Source organism: Emydura macquarii, unplaced genomic scaffold (genome assembly GCF_026122565.2).
Source record: "Emydura macquarii macquarii isolate MOO-44397 ecotype Brisbane River unplaced genomic scaffold, CSIRO-AGI_Emac_v2 contig_3451, whole genome shotgun sequence".
Taxonomy (NCBI): domain Eukaryota; kingdom Metazoa; phylum Chordata; order Testudines; family Chelidae; genus Emydura; species Emydura macquarii.
Window position 1 is genome coordinate 4,617,819 of NW_027133588.1, and position 22,708 is coordinate 4,640,526.

The window sequence follows — 22,708 nt, forward strand, 5'->3', positions numbered from 1 at the left end:
AATAGAAGTATTATCTTTTAGTGTTTCTGCATTTCATGGCTCGTATTCTGTCATCTGTTCATGAGCCCTGCAAGAACTAAGCGATCCAGGGAAAAATTCATATTCTGTTTGTACAGTACTGACTTCTGCTGTTGTACAACATTTATCAGGTCACTAGATACTCAAGATTATGAAAATGTTCCAATTAAAATGTTACAAGTTTACAATCTTAATCTTCATTGTTTTTATACTAAAGATATTTTTCTATCAATGTTAAAGATTTAGGTGAAAAATTATATTAACTGATTTTGTGACAATACATAAAGGTCATAACGCTTCTCATTACTCCTCAGTTTCCATGAGCATTTTTCTCCTCAATATCTGGTGATTTAAAAAAAAAACATTTTTAAAAAACTGACTCAACTTAATACTGATGTAAAAATGCAGTTTTGGTTAGCCAAGAAAAAACATACAAGCATTATGAAGCAAACTCACTTAGCACAAATCAAATAGTTTATTAAAATGAGTTATTGTTTAAGGCATAAAATAACTATAATCATGAAATCATTAGATAGGCACTTTACATTTAATTAGGAATCTATGTAAAGTAAAGCACTGACAATTCTGCTAAATTATCACACAAAATACATTTCTTGGTTTGTCATATCTCAGACAAACTATAAAATAGGAGAAATGTGAAAGCAGCAACATGGCAGAAGTCAAGTCTTGGTGACTAAGAGTGGTAGCAGGCAAACCAACTCAGCTACTGCCTGTAGCATCGTACCCCTTGAGGTACAGAAGCAGTGCTGTGGCACCAGCATCAGTGTTAGAAGTTCCTCTTGGAGTACAGTAATTTTTTTGTTTAATATTTTGACTGAGGATGGAGGCATGCTCATGCCCAAAACCAGATATAATGTAGGGGTGGAGATGTGCATTGCAATGTGGAGGAATGTTGGCTCTCTCATGAAGAAGTCCATCACCAGTGAAGTACGGAAATGCAGAGGCTATGAGAATGCTAGCCAAACTGCAATATCAACTGCAGCGGTAGCATTGTGATCAGCTAACTATAAGTGTGGGGGAGCATTCCACTAATAGTCAAAGTGCTGCCTCTTTTTTTTTTTTTTGATATGCCAAACTGAAGCTCTGCACATGGTATACAGTAAGAAAAAAATGTACTTTAAAAATGTCTTTAACTCACCATTAATATTAGAAGAGTATTCTGGGTTGATTACAGGTACAGCTTAATCAAAATCCATTAAATGTTTGCTAGAATAAATGGATTAAGACCATACTATAAATGTAAAAACAAAACAAAACCCCCCCCCCCCCAAAACCCACAACTTGAACTATGAATAGATTAACGTAGTCAACTTTCATTTTCTACTCCATACATTCCAAAATCTAGATTGATTGATTATTACCTTGTAGTCAGAATTTATAGAGAATACAGAAGATCTACTATTATTATAGTAAAATCTTCACCATGATCATCTTCTGCCAATTGCTTTTGAGCTTGTGGACACTTTACCATCTCTAAATAAATCACATTAGAACAAAAGGAACATGGATGATGCCTCAACTCCACATTACCCATACAGTCATATGTATTTAAATCATATGCTTGTTGTACCATCCCTTCATTGACTAACTTCAGTAAGTGTGAATATTAATTGATAAAACATTTTACAGTTCTTGTAAAATTCCTATTTTTTTTTTTTTTTAAATAGAGGGCACACAAGAGCCTTATCACTGAACAAAGAAGTCATGGCCACTCAAAAAGAATATCAAAAAATTGTTTTCCAGGTGACAAATTTAACCAAAAAATGCTCATGAAAGAAACAAAATTAATAGATTATTTAAGCAGTTCTTGCACACCAACAAGAAACGGATCAATCTGGGCTAAACGTGTAAATGTTAAATTTGTAGGGAAATCAACTAAAAGCTCGACACATCTACAGTAAAAAAGTTTGGATTAAGAAATAATGATCATGTAAAAACAACAGAAAAAGGTGGTATGGAGACACATGAAGTATGTCCAAGTCCACAAAATTTTCTAGGAATTTTAGACAAGATTTTCTGGGAGGAGATATAACCAAAATTGTTTAAAATTAAGAAAAAATCAAGTAGTAGAAAGCCTTTTATAAAACAGTTTTAATTAGACAACAGAATAATCTGCTCAAAAGAGGAACATAATTGCCTATACTGAAGATGTCAAGGCAAAACTAGATGGACAACAAAGGAGACTCTGGAAGAATGTCTATTATTTTTAAGTAAAAGGTATGACTAAATGCTAAGCAGAGCTCATTTAGCTAATTTTCTTTAGTGTTGCTCTGGAAAGAGGGAGAGAAGAGAACTTTCACAGCCATTATGGAGCACCCTTAAGTGCAGATCCCTCATTCAGTAATCCTTGTGCCTCTACAACAAAGATATAAGACTTCCTTTGGAAAGCTCTAAGCATCATTTCTTGGTCATCCAGAGGGGATTACTGTTGAGCAGAGCTGTCTGCACAGCACATCTTCTGAATTGGTAAGTGAGAGAGACTTTGGGTATGATCATCTTGCTTCTCTTGAAGTCAATGGGAATTTTGATATTGACTTCAAAAGTATTCTTTTATGATTTTGCTCATCATACAGAATATTTGAATTCTGATCCAATGCAAAAGCATGAAGGAATACTACTGGGCCAGCAGCTCAGATTCATGCATTTTATTTTGTGCCCGGTCAGAATAGAAAAGCATCCCTCTAAAAGATGGGAGACCAACTTAACTCACCATTCTAGCTTCATCCTTTTCTAATTTGGAACTGGAACTTGAAAGTTGTAACTCTGCTAAAAAAACATGCTTCTGATTAAATCTAGTGTACAGTCAACCTCAGCCTGAGAGCAACTTCAGTTTCATTTGAGCAGGAGGTTTTGGGGGGGGGGGGTTGGGCAAATACAAACTTTGAATTCAGTTTGTTTTTTAAAAAACAAACAAACAATCTCTTTTTAAAGTGACTGTTCAAAAATACTGGTGAACACAACTTTGGCCAGCATGAATGTGAAAAATATGACATAGCAATAAAGGAAGCCAGTTTTGCATGTTCTGATGATTTGATTCTATACAAGTTTTCCTTGGCTTTACTACATTTAAGGAAACTATTTGCTAACACAAAAAATATCACCCTTTTTTTGGTAACGGCCAACAAAAATATTAACCATGATTGGTCAATATCTTGGCTTGATATGAAAAAATACTGCTACCACAATGGTGATTTGCAAAATAAATGTGTTCTCTTAGAATGACTTTTTTTTTCTTTTCCATAAATTAGCAACTATATGGCTACTTCCCTGAGAGAAGACTTCCAAATGCACAAAAATCTAGCACTCCTAAAGAAGTCATATAGATTAATTTCTTTACAATCGGATACATTCTCTCAGAAATGTGTATTCCTAGCAATCTTGGAGCTCACAGGTACCGTTTTCTTTTTTTTATTTGTTCTTACTTCAGTACTATAGTACAATTATTCAGACGTTCACGGCTGTATTTTAAGCAAAGTATCATGCTAATTTATCTTTATCAAATTCCTTTGCAATCTTTAAGGCAGTGCTGTTGAGGGAAACTGACTGCATATTACAGATAATGTTAACAACTACTCCTCTGGGTGGTGTCACTAACCCACTGTTTATAACCTCAAAGTCCAACTCTTCAGGAAGAATAAGCAGTACACTACTTGCACCCACTGCTGCACCAGTATGGGAGATGTAGTGTCGCTGCTGTCTGCAAAAACCATATTCTTGCTGCTTCTCCACAACAACCCAACCCATTGCATATTTACCATCCTTGTCCCACGATACCTCAGTGTTCGGCACTGGGGTCCACATCATTGTAACAGTGTCTGGTTTGAGGTAGCCAGGAAGAAGTTTGTTCGCACAGTTTTTAAACTGTCCAACTTGATAACTGTATAGCAAGGCATTTCCAAATTTCAGGAGGTCACCCACTGAAGAAAGAAAGCCGCCACCAGCCCACTTGTAGGAATTGTCCACGTAGGGTGCATTTACAAGCCGTCCTTTTTTGTTGCAAACATAACACCTCGAATTAAACAAGAAAGTTTTAGTTGTCACCCATAAACATAATGGAAAAAATCTTTTAAATTGCTAGGTTATAATAAAAGCAAACAGTGATGAGACAGCACACACTTAAGGCAGTGTGCAATTGAATCCAATTCTAATATTATAAGTTGGAATTGCCACAAACTAGGTACTTGTCCCCATAAGCATGTGTTTCACAACAGACAAAAAGGACAAGAAGTACTAAACTTTGTTCAAAATCAGCATGCTCCACATTCTACAAATTCACTTTAGGGATGCATTTAAAATGACTAAAACCTAAGTTCCAATCATCTTCAGGGTCTGAAATCCACAAAAGCAAGTCAGACCAAATAGAGCTGAATCTTTTTTTCTAACGTAATGTACCATGCGTAGGTTTAGCAACTCTGATAGAAGTGTGTCATGGACCTTCCTGAGCCTGGTGGTGTTCTGCAAAGTGAGTTTGCATAATTGCAGTAGTCCAATTAATATTTTGGACTCGTGATGGCTTAGCTGGGCCTCACATGCCACAAAATAAATCAAAAGCCTCACTAACCTAAAAAAGAAGAGAAGTCAGAATTAGCACCTGACCAAGCCTGGCTTTGTGGACTAAGGCAGAGTGAAGATCCTTCCTTCCCGCTAGAACTGCCATCTGATAGCAGCCAGCCCATATCATCTGGCTTGCTGATCCCTGATTGGCTTCTGGCTGGTCCCAGCATTTCTAGCTGTTAGAGGAGGACATCTGACTAGTTTTGCCAGCAGCTGACCCTGGGACGCCCTTCTAAACAATTGGCAGTCCAATCTCATTGCCCTTTTTTCCTTGAAGAGCCACTTCCTAGGGCACGTCATACCAAGGTAGCGGGGTCTCCAGCAGCAGGGAGTGAATGCATGGTAAATGCCGTTGCAGAAAGTTAAAAAGTTATAGATTAAAAGAAACTCCTGAACAGCACCCGCCAGAGAGAGTTAGCCAGCAGCAAACAGAAGCAGTTGCAGCACTAGCATTCAGCCACAGAGGAGGTCCATCTGACTCCTTGCTGCAGTTTTCGCTCTAGACCAGCGGTTCTCAACCTTTTTTTCCCCCGAGTACCACTCTGGCCAGGTACAGTCAGGTAAAGTACCACTTCACCTCACTGTACCTGGCCAGAGTGGGACTCGGTAAATAGGTCGAGCTCCGTGAAGGGATCAATACTCTCCGCCAAAGCCCTGCCGCCGTTTGACCGTGTTCGGCGGCAGGGTGCTTGGGCTCCTCCTTGTGCTGATGCTGACTGGTTGCTTGCTCCAACCCTCCACCATGTCTCCCATGCAATTTCTAGACCTGGCTCCCTCCATCTGCTTTTCATGCTCCCCTTAGCCCCTTCCTATCAATTTCCCCTCCCTTTCTTTGCATTTCAGATTTAACTGATCTAACAAAACCTCAAACAAACATTTAAAGAAACCACACCCCTTCACTACCCACCCCCACAAAAAAAGCAGGAAACTAATATGATGTTTGCAAACCATCCCTGTTCATATGTACTTTATATCCCTTTCCCTAATGCTTTTTCGGTTTTACCTATTTAGGTTGTAAGCTCTTTAAAACAGGAACCATCTCTCTATGTATGTGCAATGAGTATCTAAGCACAAACCATTCTCAGTTAGCCTCTAAGTCCTCCTGCAATACAAATAAATAATAAAAATTTAAACCTAGAACTTGAAACAGAGCTTAAAGCGTACTGTAAAAGCCAAGGTATAGAAGCAACCAGGAATTTCGGAAATAGCTTCGAGAGTAAATTTTACTCAGGCATTTTCTAGTGCAGTGCTTCTCAAACTTATTTGATCGTGCCCCCCCTTCTTTGTGTCTTGAGTAGTTTATGCCCCCTCCCTGCCACACAATTACATATTCCGATAAAGAAAAACCAACATGCAACTCTCACTAAATATGAAAAGCATCAAGGCATTGTCTGAAACAGAATCCACGATCCACTGTAATAAAAGCACAAGCAAAACAGCCCTGGTGATCAATGCTTGCAATTAAATGTGCACACCGTGTCGTAGCAAACTAATTAAAGTACAGATGGCAACGACTTTGTATAATGCTATGTAAGCTTAACAGAAATCCATCCAAAGGCACAGCACCATCTCGAGTCCAATGTACAGTGCCAGCTGCAGACCTGAGCTGGCTGGAGGGATCAGCTTGGCTAATTATTCATGGCAGTGGGTAAAAGGTGCACAGTAAAGTTTTTTCCTAAAGTTTCTCATGTCCCCCTCAAAATACATTCCGCACCCCCTCAAGGGGGCTTGCCCCCCAGTTTGAGAACCTCTATTCTAGTGTGCTGGGAAAAGCAAAGAGCTGAGAAAGTTTTTGAGGGTGTCACAAGATTTTCCTGCCTGCAGACCACAGACCAGACAACCTTATACAAGCTGATCAAACATTCTCCAAAATGAGCAAGTGGGAGCAGAGCTGAATGTGACCTGTTCCCAAGGACTGAGACTAGAATCTGAACTCACCCATGAGAATGCATGGACCAAAATGTCCAGTGGCCACCTTGGGAAATACAAGTGTCCATAGAGATATTTACAGGTTATGTGCAAATGGATTGAACAGAACTCCTTATTTTTAGCAGTAGGTACTGACTGTCCCCACTGATCAGTTGTTGAATGAACACTCTGAACACTCAAACCTTGTCTGAACACTCAAATCTGGCTTCTTCTCTTTTTAAGGTCCACGAGGTTTATCCCCATAGTACTGGGCCAGTTCTGACTGATGTAACACTCCAGTATGTTCAATCTTGTGATCGATAAAGTGGGTTAGGTAATATCTTTTTCCTGGGACTGACATGGCTACAACACTGCATACAATTCTTGTCATGTTAATGCTACCACAGAACCAGCAGAGAGGATCAGGTACACACTTTTTTAAGCTGTATGATATGGTTTTGCCAAGTTACTTTTTACAGCAGAATTTTTTTTTTAAATTACATGTAAAAAAGACGTATTGCAAATCTAAAGAGCAGTGGGAAAGGACATTGTGACATGAATTTTCGGAAAGAGAGAAACCCTCCCCCCCAAAGTATAGTTTTTAATTGTTCAATTTGCTGCTGCTTTTCACTCTCATTATAGGGCTATTCAAAGCATACTACTAAAGATCAATCAAACAAATGACCTACACCTAAAATTTAGGTTGACTGAGCTACGTCTGTCAGGGATGTAAAAAATGTATACCCATGAGAGACATAGTTAAGCTGACCTATGTCCCTGTGTAGACACTGTTAGGTTGATGAAAGAATTCTTCCATCGACCAAGCTACCACTTCTTGAGGGGGTGGATTTCCTACAGTGACAAAAAAACCCAAAACAACCTCTTCCACTGCTGCAGTGCCCACACCACAGCTCTAGAGCGGTGTAGTGGCAATGCTGCATCTATGCCTTCTAGTGCTTGTAGTGTAGACGTCCCTTAGAGAAATAAGAGATATGACAGAATCATTAGGTTACATCCAATGCAGGACTGCTCCTCAGACAACATTCACTAGCCGTTTGTCTAACTTTAAGTGTTTCAGGTGATAAGGCTCCCACCAGTTCCCTTGGGATACTATTCAACAGCTTAATGTAACTATCTTACCTGGTTTAACCAACAGTAGCCACAAACCAGTGGAAAGGCAACAGGAAACCACCTTCTGTACTTTCTCCCACAAGAAGTATTATTGCAGAACAAAGCCAAAGCGATCCACATATGACACTGGACAGTGAGACCTCCCTCTCCCTCTCTCTCTCTCCCCCCCCCCCCCCCCAAGGCCAGAAGGCACAATAAATAATCCTGGGGAGGAGGCTCCAGCCACTAAGAGTACAGGCTGTAGTTATGATGGTGAAGCACCAAGTTCTTTAGGTAATACAGTGCCTGATGTCTGCACCAAGAAAAAGAATTACCTGAACCTTTGTAAATGAATGATCAGAGTAGGAACACAGAATATGAGCATATGTATGAAGGGAGCCTCTCCATTGTAACCAAAGAATTGGAAAGATGTAAGATAGAAATATGAGGAATCTCAAAGCTATGTTGGAAGGGTAAGGGCCATATCATGACAACGGATACACAGATCCAAGAAAATGAGAGAAAAATGGGGTTGCATTAATCTCATCCAAGGAAACATCCAAGTGTGAGCTTGGATATAATCCACTCAGTGAAAGAATCATTAAAATTTGTCTTAGAGCAAAGCCAGTCAATCTTTCAAACAAAACAGATTTACTCCTCTACAACAGGAGCTGATGACGATGTGATTAATCAGTTCCATGAATGACTTGACATTCATTAAAACATCAAGTAAAGATATCACTCTTGTAACTGGGGACTTAAATGTGAACAATGGGAGCTGTAAGTTCCCAAGGAAGTAATGGGAAACAATGGTCTGAGTTCACAAAGTGAGAAAGGAAAGCATTTAGCTGAATTCTGCTGCTCTAATCATCTGGTCATTATAAAAAACCATCTTCACCCAACATCCTAGATATTTGTACATGTGGAGGTCACCTGACGGTGACAAAGAACCAAATCAACTGTTTAATGATACAGCAACACTGAGTGTCGGCTGTGGGTCAGATCATCAGCTGTTAGCCTCAAACATAAAATTAAAACTACAAAAGACATTTCTTAACCAACTTCAGATATGTTGATGGCAAGATACTCTTTTCATACAACCACCGGTGCAATGCAACAAATGTTAGAGTCTGTAAAAACAGTTAGTGAGGAATATGGACTATTCCTGAATTCAACAAGAACAAAATGTAAGTACACTGACATGATGACTAAGAAAAACAGGGTGCAAGTAGACATCTTGACTAAGAGAAAGCTGTAGATTAATTTAATCAACTGGGATCATATATATCAAGCCAACGAGGCTGTTCCAAAGAAATCAGAAGACAACTAGGGATCGCTTGCTCAGCTACTGCCTCCTTTAAGAAAGTATGGAAAAAAACTGGCATCTTGAAATGTACAAAGGTGTGACTAGTGAAAACCTAATTTTTTCCATAGCGATTTATGGATATGAATCATGGGAAGTTAATGCTGCTGACAAGAAAATAAAAACTTTTGAAATGTAGTGCTGGGAAAAACTCTTGTATATCTCCTAGATGGGAGGGAAAAAAAAGATGAATGGCCGATGTTAGAAGCAGACCCTGATGTTGGAAATTAACATACAATCTTATGCACTTTGGTCACATTATGGCAGGTATAGAGATGGAAATAACTTTTTTTCTCAACGTTAAGAAGGGAGGAATGGTGGAGGGTCATCATAGTAAGAGACAATCAGTGAGGAGATGGTGGATGGTGTGTGGCAGATCACTGGAAGGTCAGCTGCTGTGTGCTCAAAGTTAGTGCTGGATCATGAAGACTTAAGGAAATTCTGCTATGATGTCACTGATATTCAGACAAGAATAAACTGGTTTGTTTATTTACTTAGTGTAACTGTCAGAATGTTTCTCCTTTCTTCATTTCATCCTGTGACTTCTAGTTCCACCCTATAAAGGTAATGGGACTTTGTTCATTCCAACTGTAGGCCATATATAAACCGGAAGTGTTCCAGAACCACTTCCTAAGGCAACTGAACAAAACATGCATGTGTCTTGCAAAAGCTGTCACTAGACTATGACTTTGGAAATCACCACTGAGAACTGCAAACTGAGATCAACTATCAGCAATAACAGAAAAAAGCCACTGCTGGATTGTGTCTCAATAAAATAAATAACTCAAATATTTGATTGGATTATTTTACAGAATATACGAGAGTTGTATGGTAACTACCTAAGAAACGATCTAAGAACTGATCTCAGCTTTTACTGATTTATAATGGCACTTAACTGCTCTAACTTTCCCTATCTACAATGGTGATAATACTTACCTCCCAAAAATAAGTATTACTTTCAATGGTTTACTTCAATGATACTGAATTAGATCATAAACATCATGGAATCAGCCACACGGTGGCAATGTTTTATAGTTTGAGAGATACCACTATGCTTTACAGTTTTGCTTTCAAGCATGATTTCAACACAGGGCCCTGAATTTTGTCTATCATTAAATAGACTCTGAGACAAACAAACAGAATACCCCAATTACAATTCTCCTCTCCTCCAAATAATATTTATTTCAGTTTATGAAAGGTTAAAAAAGCTTAAAACATACAATTTACAAAAACATTAATTAGCAGCTAATTCCACAACAGCATAAGAACTCAACTCCATATAAACTCACAGAACTCTCCAGCCTTCTCCTTTGCAAAAACACACACCTATCCTTAGAGAACTGAGATGTCTCATTTATCATCTTTATGCATAGTTATACATATTGAAGCACTTGTTCCTTCATTAACATTACAGACAATGGCATTACCAGTTCATGATTTTGTCGCTGGCCTTATATTTGGTGCTTCTCTTAAAGCCTCAGCTCCTTAAATCATGATTACATGAGAAAGCTTTCATTTAAAAACAGAGAGAGATTCTAGCTCACACGGCTGCAGAGAAAAGCTTGAATACACAAACCCTAAAAGCCCCAAAAATCGATAAGGCAAATAAAAAGTACCCCAACATTTATTTTTTAAAATCTGATCGTTTTCAGGGGCCTGACTCATGAATACCTGCAGTCTGCAATATTATAACAGTTGTGAACTTTCTTATTTTGCTTTTTCGTCCAACCTAATACACTTGGATGATGATAATAACCATTAGCTCATAGAAATATAATTTGTTGCCTGTAACACTCACTGCAAGAGTATATCTGATAATCTCATTAATGAACAGTTTAAGCAGTGACATAACTTTATATCAAAACATGAGTCATGAATATGTTGGAATGGTGTCGTGATCATTCTGCCTATACAGAATCTATGGATTGAACAAAATCAATTAAAACAAAGCTATGAAGTTTAAGATCCCTTTTAGACCCATTTTGAAAATATATATTTTTAAACATTCTAAACTATGACTAATGTAGCAGAGATCACTTATTATAACTTAGCATACTGCACCTTAAGAGAAAATTAACAGAGTGGGGATTTTTCTCCAGAATCCAAAAATTAAACCTTGGCCTTAATTAATATTTTTAACAGTTTCCCAGCATTTATGGAGGCCCTACACAGATTTGGACTTTCTAGCTGCAGAACTATTCAGCTATCTGAGGGTGTACCAGTTAAACAAGAAAATACACCAAACTATTTTTGACTATGCATTGAACGCTGAAGGTATACATGGAGATGTACATAAACGGAGGTGAGACAAGGTGCATAAAATATAAGGGCCTAACTGTATTCCTTTGATCCATGTATGCAGTATTGTAGCCTTGTTGGTCCCAGGAATTAGAGAGACAAGGTGCATGAGGTAATATATATCTTTTTCTGGACCACTTTCTGTTGGTGAGAGAGATAAGCTTTCAAGCTACACAGAGCTCTTCTTCAGGTCTGGTGTACACTACAGAGTTAGGTTGATGCAAGGTAGCTTATGTCGACCTACCTCTGTAAACGTCTACACTAAAACATTGCTGCTGCTCACCCACCACACTGACTTATATAGCCACCTCCATGCTAGATGGTGGCAAGTTGCACAGTGGGATACCTATTTACCCAGGGGGCACTGCTCTCTGCATCGATGCAAGTGCTGCTAATGGGAATGCACAGTGGCAACACAAGGAGCATAGTGTGGACATGCAAAGTTTATTTACTGCAGCGGCTGTACATTGACGTAACCTAGGTTGACTTAATTTTGGCTATGTCTATGCTACCACTTATGGCGGCAAATTTTATGTCGCTCAGGGGTGTGAATATTCCACCTCCCAAGCAACATAAGTTACACCAACATGAGCACCAGTGTGGACAGCAATATGTCAGCAGGAGAGCTTCTCCCGCCACATAGCTACCACCGCTCATTGGGGGTGGATAAATTATATTGACAGTTCAGCATTTTTACTTTAATTACCTCTGCCTTGTGCTTCAGTACTCGGTGAAATAGTCTTGGTTTCTAAATAATGGAATGACAAGTCAGAGCAGAGCTGATCTTGCCTGCTCACCAAGTTGGTGAGATCACTTTCAAAACAGTGCTTTTCATGCTTTTAGAAAAAAGACTTAAGTAATCAAACAGCCAGGAAAAAGATTATGAAAACACAGGAACTAGAAAATGAGACTACGATAAAATAATAAAGTTACTAAAATGAAATGAAAAAGGGAAGAGAAAGTGCAACTGAAAGAAAGAAAGAGGGAAAAAAGTTTGGGAAGACATTTCTAATTAATTAACTTTCACTTTGAATAGTTGAATGTGGTATCTTGGAAGTGAAAATAGTTGTAGAGATGAAGTAGTTTCCAGCAAACCTGGGAACACAGCCAAGAAGGAACAAATGTAAATCTTGCTTCTTCATAGTTTAAATGGAAAAATGAAGCCCACCTCTTGACATAAAAAACTAGCCTCTAAGTAAAGATAGAGGCTTGTAAGTTGCCTAGTATTTCCATTATATTACATGGGTATGTTAAGGCCTCTGTGTTTTTGTCTAGCTTAGTAGTAGTTCTACTTTACCCTGCAAACCCTTTTTAGTGGTCTACAGAATGAAATATTTTGAGAACCAATAACAACAAGGCCTTGGGTATTGAGAAGGGAGCTACATTACTGAGGGGAGGGACTCTCTCTTATAAAGAGGTTAGTGGAATAAAGAGATTGGAAAAGCCCTGGTTTCACTTTTGAATACAGTTGGAGTGGTATTGAACAGATCTGAAACTGGATACAAGATTAGCAGGAGTAGAAAGGAGGAGATGGTTGGCTTGCATTCACCAAACCCTCCCCACAATACTAGTGTTACCTTATATTTGGTCAACTCAAAAACTGAAGTCTCATCCCTAGCAGCTCCAAAAAATATACTCAAACTAAAGGCCTGATCTTGCCAGTTGCTAAGTAACCTCCAACTCCTAATGTGTTCCACTGGAGTTGCACCATGCTCAGCAACTGGCAAGATCAGTCCATTATGACAACATTCATGATTAACTGAAACTTAGTGAGCAGCTGCTATTTGCAATTACTGCACTAAAACTTAGTCAAGCACATCTTTTATGAGGACTTGCTTTATATTTTGCGGCACCTTGAGATCTGATGAAAGTTACTTATACAAGAGAAATAATTGAGTTTCCCAAGAACAGATAAATTGGGCCTGCAGTGTGACCAATTTTCATAACTAACATCTGAAGCAGTAACACCAACACAGTAATACATTTAGAATAATAGAAGATTAGGGTTGGAAGGGACCTCAGGAAGTCATCTAGTCCAATCCCTTGCTCAAAGCAGGACCAACCCCAACTATATCTCAGTCAGGCTTTTGTCAAACAGGGCCTTAAAAACCGATAAGAATGGAGATTCCACCACCTCCCTAGGTAACCCATTCCAGTGCTTCACCACCCTTCTAGTGAAAAAGTTTTTCCTAATATCCAACCTAGACCTTCCCCACTGCAACTTGAGCCCATTGCTCCTTGTTCTGTCATCTACCACCACTGAGAACAGCCTAGCTCCATCCTCCCTGGAACCCCCCCTCAGGTAACTGAAGGCTGCTATCAAATCTCCCTTCGTTCTTCTCTTCTGCAGACTAAATAAGCCCAGTTCCTTCAGCCTCTCCTCAGAAGCCATGTGCACCGGCCCCCTAATCATTTTCGTCCCCCTCCGATGGACTCTCTCCAATTTGTCCACATTCTTCCTGTAGCAGGGGGCTCAAAACTGGACACAATACTCCACACTGCAGTGCCGAATAGACGGGAATAATCACTTCCCTCAATCTGCTGGCAGTGAGCCTATTAATGCAGCCCAATATGTCATTAGCATTCTTGGCAACAAGGGCACACTGTTGACTAATATCCACTGTAACCCCCATGACCATCAAGTCCTTTTCTGCAGAATTGCTGCTTAGCCAGCTAGTCCCCCAGTCTGTAGCAGTGAATGGGATTCTTCCGTCCTAAGTGCAGGACTCTGTACTTGTCCTTGTTGAACCTCATCAGATTTCTTCTGGCTCAATCCTCCAATTTGTCTAGGTCACTCTGTATCCTATCCCTACCCTCCAGCATAGCTACCACTCCCCCCAGTTTAGTGTCATGTGCGAACTTGCTGAGGGTGCAATCTACCCCATCATCCAGATAATTAATGAAGATGATGAACAAAACCGGCCCCACAACTGAATCCTGAAGCACTCCGCTTGTTACAGGCTGCCAACTAGACATCGAGCATTGATCGCTACCTGTTGAGCCCGATGATCTAGCCAGCTTTCTATCCACCTTATAATCCATTCATCCAACCCATACTTCTTTAATCTTATCAAAAGCTTTGCTAAAATCAAGGTATAGCACATCCACCGCTTTCTCCACATCCACAGAGCCAGTTATCTCATCACAGAAAGCAATCAGGTTGGTCAGGCATGACTTGCCCTTGATAAATTTAAATTTATACACATTTGAATATAAGAATGAATATAATAAACTTTTATAAATCTTGAACTTGAATTACATAGAGTACTATTTTCATTGCTTTAAAATTAACAAAGACGTTAACTTAGATAACCATTTCTCCATTAAGAACACAAAGTATTTTTCCAACACAGGAAATCTGAAAGCTACATATCAAACTCGGATCCCCATGAGGTTTTTCCATAATCTGTTTATGCGATTCAGTTAAAATTCCCTTCCTGTGCCAAAACTTAACAGCTGAGTCAACAAACCTCAAGTTCAGAGTTTATGGATAATTTTTGAGGCTAGGTAACTCAGTAAAATAAGACTGGGTAGGAAACAGCAAGAACAACTCTAACCCTTTGAATATGAACACTCATAACTGTTACACAAATTCCTCCTTAAAGTTCTTAAAAGCTGCCAAAATGGCAAACTATTAAAAGGTTCTTTTAGACACAGATATTTGTAAGTGTTCTGGAGCTGTCATTGATATTTAAAGAGTCTAATTTATAAATAACTGGAATGAATATTTTAGGAAGATTATACTATTACTGTTCCATTAAATACTTTGGAGGTAATTATAGAAACACATTGTGGGGTCTACATACTTTATAATTAAACCAGCTCAGTTTGGTTTTTTTTTGTTTGTTTGTTTGTTTGTTTTTTGCAGTTTGATTGCAGTATTGCTTAAAGATTTCATGAATTCAGACACTATACTTTAAGTCCATCAGTGTTTTATCAACCATAAATTTCCTTCTATACTCAAAATCCATTAAAATTACTTTCATTATAACTGGTGTTCAGGTTCCATAGATGTATTCGCCTCAATGCAAATAATTGAAGTCAGACAAAGAACTTGAAGTCATTCTTTCTGATACGTAGGTTGAAGTGACAGTCAGATTAAAGAATATTTAAAATAAACTAAATAAGCCTGGATTCAAGAAATCTGATATTATATACTTTTTGGAGAGCAATTAAAATGAACAATTAAAGAATTGATGCAACTGTCTCCAGTATAACAAAGTTTTATTGTTTCTATTATTATTATAGAAATAACTATATCAGTATTTTGGAGGTTATTATATCCTTATTTGCCCTTCACTTTTTCACCCTTTTATTTGCAACTGAACTATACAAATGTGAACTTCAGAATTACTACCTTTCCCTTCTTAAAATATATGCTCTCACAATATGAAACAAGTATGTTCAATCCTTAACATTAGGGCTTGAAAATAGATTTTAACTCATGGAATCAATATAATACCATTATTTCAGCCATATAATTAAGAGTTTTTTTTACAAAGCATTTAATCTTTAAAATAGCTTTTAACACACATCAATTTACCTTTGCTGGTACAGAGAAGAACATGAGCAATCAGTAGCCAGCATAGGAATATAGGATACAATTTCATTCTCATTTACCTTGCTCTATTGTAGATCATCGATTCATTGTCATCCAGGACAGTTGCCAGCATATCCAAGTCACGAAACATTTTCAGCATATAGTCTGTAAATTTACATCCTGAAGCTCTCTCCACCACAGCACTCAGAAGGGTAAAGCCGTAAGTCGAATACAAAAACTGGCTACCTTGAAAAAATGGAAAGAGAGGGACAGGTTATTTACATATTGCTTTAAGTAAACGTTTAATGTTTCCTTCTGAGATCTCTCCTACAAAGTTTCCTATTCAACAAATACATTTTTTACACAGGGAGTATGTGTAATTCTGTCAAAAGTGTCATGCAACATACTTATTCCCAGTGCATCATATGCCATCCCAGTACATTAGTATTGATTTTTCCACAGTAACTGGAAACATAGGATTAAAAATTATTTTTCTCTTTTCTATGTTAACTCTACAGAGAAATATAGCATCAGCTGAATTCTACTCATGTGTGATTGGGAAGACCTGCATTTTCTTTGCTCTTTTTAATAGCTTCTATTCAAATACCCATACTCACCGGAAGACAAACTAATAAGTAAGTATGTAACAGTGATGGATAAAACTTTAAGGGTAAAAACAAAGTAAATGCAACTAAAAGCCATGCAGGATACTGATATTTACTCCATATTAAAACTGAAAAAAACAAAAAACAAATAAAGACAGACCCAGAACATAACCATAAGAATTGCTGTAGTGGATCAGACAGAGGTCCTGTTACTCTACTATAGGTCTCCTTCTGATCTCTAACTGTTAGAGACCAACCAAGCCCTGAGAGCATGAGGCTTAATAATCTTTCCACAAGATTAATGATAACTCTGGATATTCTTGTTATCCATATAAATAGCAAAATGGAAAAAGAACTGGGTAAATTCTTGGCCTCAAGAACTGTGGCAATGAATTCCACATTCTAATTACACATTGTGTTAAAAAGTATTTCCTTCTGTTTTGAATTTCCCACTATTTAAATTTCATTCAGTGTCCTCTTTTCCTTGTGTTATGAGATGGGCAGTTTCCAATCTACCCTCCCTGTATTGTTTGTTGTTGTGTATACTTATGTCCTCTCTTCTTCAGCTCCTTTCTAAGATAAACAATCCAAATCTTTTCAATCTCATTTAATATGAGTTTTTCCACACCCTTTTTCATTCTTATTGCTCTTCTCTGAACCCTTCTAGTTCTGCAATATCCTTTTTGAGATGAGGTGACCAGCACTGCACAAAGTATTCCAGATGAGGCCACACCACTGGTTTACATAAAGGCATATAATATTTCACCAGCCCTTTCCTTATGCAACCTAATATTTTGTTTGCCTTTTTGACTGCAGCTGCACATTGAACAAAGGTTTTCAAAGCACAGTCTACACTGCCCAGGTTCCTTTCTTGAATTGATATAGGGTTCTAAATTAACTGTAAGTTGCATGAGTAGTTAAATGCACAATGTGCATTTGAGTGAGAAAATTAATCATCACTGAATTTCATTTGCCATCATGTTGCCTGTTCACCTAGCTTATTTGAAGTTTCTCACTGTCCTCTCTGGTCTTGACTAACCTAAGTAACTTTGTTATCTTCAGATTTTGCTACTTCATGACTCAACCCCCATGTCCAGATCATTTAATAAATGTAATAAACACCACAAAATCTAGTAGGAATCCTTGAGGCACCCTGTGGTTAACCTTTTGCAATACTGAAAACTGACTATTTAATCTTCCTTGTTTTCTGTTTCTTAACCAGTTCTTGATCCACTGTTTAAATAACTTGTTTGATTGCTTACATACCCTAAAAAACTGATGCTCTTGTAGGGAGAAGAGGCATGAGGGTCATAAAGAAAACTTTGGTTAAGAAAAAAGAAAGACTTATGGGAAAAGATTAATTTGACTGATCTTACAAGGTCTCCATGCTGAAATTTAATAAAAGGCCATAGATGTGTGTGTGTTACAGTGCGATGGCTAACAAATTTACGATACACTTAAATTTGTAATTCAACAAGCAAATTTTGCAGCATATGCTGTATTATAATGGAACTTTTTTGAAAGAAACCACTCTCCAGGACTCTTTATATTCCCTCATAGGGCTTGTATACACAGTTTTTCTACCTGTTTATATCAGTTTACAAATTGATAATTAAATCTGTGCAATTCCTAGTGTGGATGCAGTTATACTGGTAGAAGACGTGCTTATGATCAATATAATTTATTTCTGTAACTATGAAAATAAGCTACACTGATATAAGTATGTTTACGATATAACTGCATCCACACTATGTGGTGGCACCAGTGTAACTATATTCAATAAGTTTCCCAATTTTTTAAAAAATCTTTTGCAGAGTATATTTGAGGTGAACAGGTAGTTAGAACAGTGTGGCTTGAACACTCCCTTGTGAGGCTCTCATTGGGTAACAGAAAAATGAATATTCTGGTTTAATCACAGTAAAGTGTCAATCCCACATAATGTGTTAGACAAACTACAATCTGAAGTATACTGAAAATCTAGAACTTAAAGAAAAAAATATTAACTTTTGATCAAGAGGAATAGAAACTCACCTGGTTTAAAGAATAAAGGATCATTTTTAAATATTTTTAGTGAATCAATCACATTTTCAAACTTTTCTTTCAAATAATACTCTTCATGTTCAAATTCCTTTGTTCTCTTGACAGGTTTTAAATTTCGGCCTTTGGCTTCACCATTCTGTTCTGACTTAGCTTTAGCAAAGTCATTTTTTTCAGTGTCTTTATCTTCTTTTTCTTTCAGTTCCTTCTCCTGGTTAGATTTTTTTACATCTCGTGTTAGTTTAAGGGCTTTGTTCGCCTTTTCCTTGTCTTCCTTTACTTTTGTAATATCTTTCTCATAGTGGCGAATTCCACTTAAATGTGAAACTAACAATCTTGTAGTTATGGTGACCTAGTTTAAAAGAAGAACATTAAGTCTATGCCTGCTTAATGAAAGATACTATAGAAAGTGAATTTTTATTTCTATAATTTATATATTTGTTACGTTAAGAAAAAAATAGAGAAATAAGAATTCCTAGCCATTCTTTCTACTGTAAAGCCATTAGAAAAAAATACTAAAATATTAGTCTGAAGGGCCAAAATTTCCAACATCCTTTTTTCCACCAGCATGCATTGCTTCCTGCCCCTACTTTTAACATATGTGTGGTGCAGATATAACTGTGTGCTCCTGAAGCATGTAGGTGGGTGGGGAAGGTATGGGACAGACATGAAACTCAGACAACCAACAATGGTTACAAAACAAACTGTCCAATTACCTTTTCACCTTCATATATTTTTTCTGGAAACTCAGGAACATATTTCTGCACTGGAACATCTAAATCCAGTTTTCCTTCTTCCCACAGTTTAGCAACAGCCATCGTGGTAAGACACTTGCTAATACTAGCAATTCGCATGATTGTCTCAGGTTTACAGATTACACGATTCTCTACATCGGCATAACCCAGACCTTTAGGAGGATTAAAAAGGTCACTGTTAGCAGGTTTACACAGAGAGAGAATTCTTTGAGATTTTGCAATGTTCACAAACTTTAAAAGTTTACCAGAATTCCCCAGAACATTTTTTGTTTAAGTAAAACAAGGGCATAAAGGGTGCGATTTTCAAAAGTGCTCATTGTTGGCCTAACTCCACTCCTACTGACATCAATGACAGTGATTTCAATGGGAGCAGAGTTAGGCCCTTGAAGAGTGTTTTTGAAAATAACATCGTACATTACCCCTTTGAATCACTCTGACCAGTGACAATCTAAAATTTAAGACTAATTTAGCTTAGTGAAAAATTAAGCCAAAATCCTTCAGGCCAGACAAGCTTGTCTCTCTCACCCAAAGAAGTTGGTCCAATAAAAGATATGATTACTTCACCCATCTTGTCTAATATCCTGGAACTCACAAGGCTACAACTACACTGCACTAAAGGCAAACATTCTGTGGAAAAAACCCTCAGAAACTGTAACTTACACTGTCAATCAAGTTAACTGCCCCACATTCATAAATCCGTATCTTAATTCTTTGAAAGAGCTACTGGGAATTACTCTTTTCAAAATATAATTTAACTTCTACACAAAGAAAATAAGATCAGTTAAAAACAGGAAATTTACACACAACCTTACAGCATGTAACTCATTTCATAAAGCTTAACTACAAAGGGGTTTAATATACTATTTTAACCTCTTCAGACATAAGACTTAAAAAGGGCTTCCATCAGAAATGAAGAAAATTCAGTAGTCTCTATCCAGTATGTTTGTTCTACATCTTAGAACCACTGCATAACTCTCTGCAATTCCACAGTGATAAGTTCTGAGGGTTATACTTCAATCTGCACTACACTGTTTAAGCTGAATATGGAATGTTGCAGTGCACTATTGGTTTATTTCTGATCTAAGATACAGAACACTTCCAAACGCCAGTTTTATTAGCCGTACGTGTCTAGGTATACAAGTGGAACACAGGCCCCTAACATGCTGCAGTCTAGTGATAAGATTCTCATAAAGCAGAAAAACTTGCAAAAATACAAGGAAAGGGAGAAATCAGATTGACTAGTCTATATTGCCAAGGCTTCTTCTCTAAAGAAAGCTGAAACCCAGATGCTCCTGTTGTGCTGCGGAGAGAAGCTGCTACACCCCTCCCCATTCAACTGTATGTAGAAGTAGCACATTCAAGTCTCAACTCACTATGATCAGATTGGCAGGAAAGTAAATTGGGCACAATTTTTACAGAAGACAACAGATTTTGTTATTTTCCATGTTTTTCCCTTCAGCCTCATGACTTCATTTTAAGATATTGGTGCTCTCCTCAGCCCTGTGGAGGCATTTGTTTTGACACCACCTACCTTTTAGGAATCTCCCTATCCCATTTCAGATCACCATTCAATTGTGCACATACTGTGATACCTCCAGAGCATGGAACTTGTTCACCTCCTAGTAGTGGTTTTGGCCTCTTCCTCCACACTTATCAACAATAGCCCAAAAGGATGTTTCAATTATAACTACTACTATCTTCTACAGATATACTTTCTTTTTCCCTTTACTTGGACCCTCCTTTATTTTATAGATTTTAAGGCCAGAAAGGGTTGTTATTTGTTTTTTTCTATAGTTTTGAGGGCAGATTTTATAATACTTTTATGATTATGAAGGTAATGGACAGCACCTGGCACAAGTTGAAGAACAATAATTACTTAAGACTTGTAACCCAACTGAAATGTTAACATGCAGAACAACTGAGTTATATTCCTCTATACCAACCTTCTGACCATACTTCCTTTCCATCTACAGAAACGCCAATTACTATGCCTGGGGCTCCCACTTCATCCTGTCACAAAAAAATCCCAGTCATTTAAGAATTCTGCTCCCTCAGAATTCAAACATTCTCCCAATTCCCATAAAAGCAGAAGCAGTACTCCCAGTAAGTACATGATTATTGAAATTATTTTGTTTAAACAACAGCTGGGCTGAATTTGTACAAATTCTCTTTGAAAAGCTGCAGATAGCTGTCAAGGTTGTGGACAGCTACAAGGAGAGTCCAGTGAAGTAAAGACTAATTCAGTACAAACTAAAGATTTTAGAGAGGGAACACAACATTTTCAAATTAAGATGCAATATGTAAGTGGTATCACCATAGTCAATGCAGATCATTTTAGTGAACCTGGGATGCTCTGATTTAAACTATACACTGAAGCTTCGTTCCAAATTTTCAAAAGAAAATGTATGTAGTACATGTAGTACACTGGCTCCGTGCCCTCCTCCAATCCTTAAAATAGTCCCTTGAGTTCACACGCACTCACTACTGAAGATTACTACTATCACTAGTGTATGTCAGGCCTGCGCTGGTTTAATTAGCCCCTTTAACTTCCTGACAGTAAATGAGAAAGAACAAGGAAGAATTCAGAAACTGAAACAGCTTGCAGACCCTTCTGACAGCCCTTACATACAAGCAATGAGGACATTCAGTGCTTTGCTGTGAAATACTGGTGGGGCTAGACCCCAAATAACAACACGAGTGCACAGAAGAAAAGTAAGGCCACGTTCCCTGGGCTGGAGAGACACGGCACTAGTCAGGGCGGCGCACTGGTAAGAGTGGCTGGCTGGGGCAGGGGGTTCCCTTCTCTGCTCTCCTCCTCCCCATCTTACACAGGCGGTAACAGCGCTGCCCGTGCTCAAAGCCCGGCTGGCTCGCGCACACACACCAGCCACCCAGCAGCACGTGAGCCAGCCAAGCAGTTTAAGGGACAAAACCACATTTATGGCCAATGTCTTCCCCTGCAAGCGACCCCCGACTTCCCACCAGCTGAGTAACGGCGCCGGGCGCCAGCCTCCCTCGGTCTGCGCATCGAAGCCCTGCCGCTTTCTTACGACTTATTTTGCGCAGCGCCTAGCACCGGGGCACCTACAGCTGCGGGACAGCGAGACGAGGCCCTGGGCACCCCCGCCCCGCCCCCACACGGAGACCCAGGCGGCACCTTAACCCTCTGCAGCAGGTCCCTGCTGCTCTCGATGGCCCGGGATAAGCCCCTGGGGGGCGGCGGCTTCTCCTCTCCCGCCTCCTTCAGCCCCAGCGCAAGGCCCAGCCAGAGCCCCCAGCCCCAGGCAGCGGCTCCCGGGGCAGGGCACGGGCCGCTCCCCAGGCGCTGCAGCCGCTTCTGAGGCTGCCCCCAACGCCGGCCGGGACCGGAGACTCGGCGCAAGGCCCGCGCCAGGCAGTGCATGGCTCCCGCTCGGCCCGGCCCGGCCACCGCTAGGACAGGGAAGAGCGCCGGGTCGCCAGCAGCAACCCCCGCCAGGCAGGAGCAGCCGCTCCCGAG

General features: G+C 38.9%; 1 protein-coding gene across 1 annotated transcript; it reads right to left on the bottom strand.

Annotated features, from left to right (window-relative positions):
• Nucleotides 1–1,906: 1,906 nt before the first annotated feature.
• On the bottom strand, nt 1,907–22,702 carry LACTB (lactamase beta). The gene is made up of 6 exons (XM_067534751.1): nt 22,367–22,702; nt 21,153–21,219; nt 19,171–19,361; nt 18,449–18,806; nt 15,893–16,058; nt 1,907–4,048 (listed from the first exon to the last, which is right to left on the bottom strand). Exons 1-6 carry the CDS (start codon nt 22,610–22,612, stop codon nt 3,517–3,519), a joined length of 1,560 nt encoding a protein of 519 aa, XP_067390852.1. The 5' UTR covers nt 22,613–22,702; the 3' UTR covers nt 1,907–3,516.
• Between the last annotated feature and the right edge of the window lie 6 nt (nt 22,703–22,708).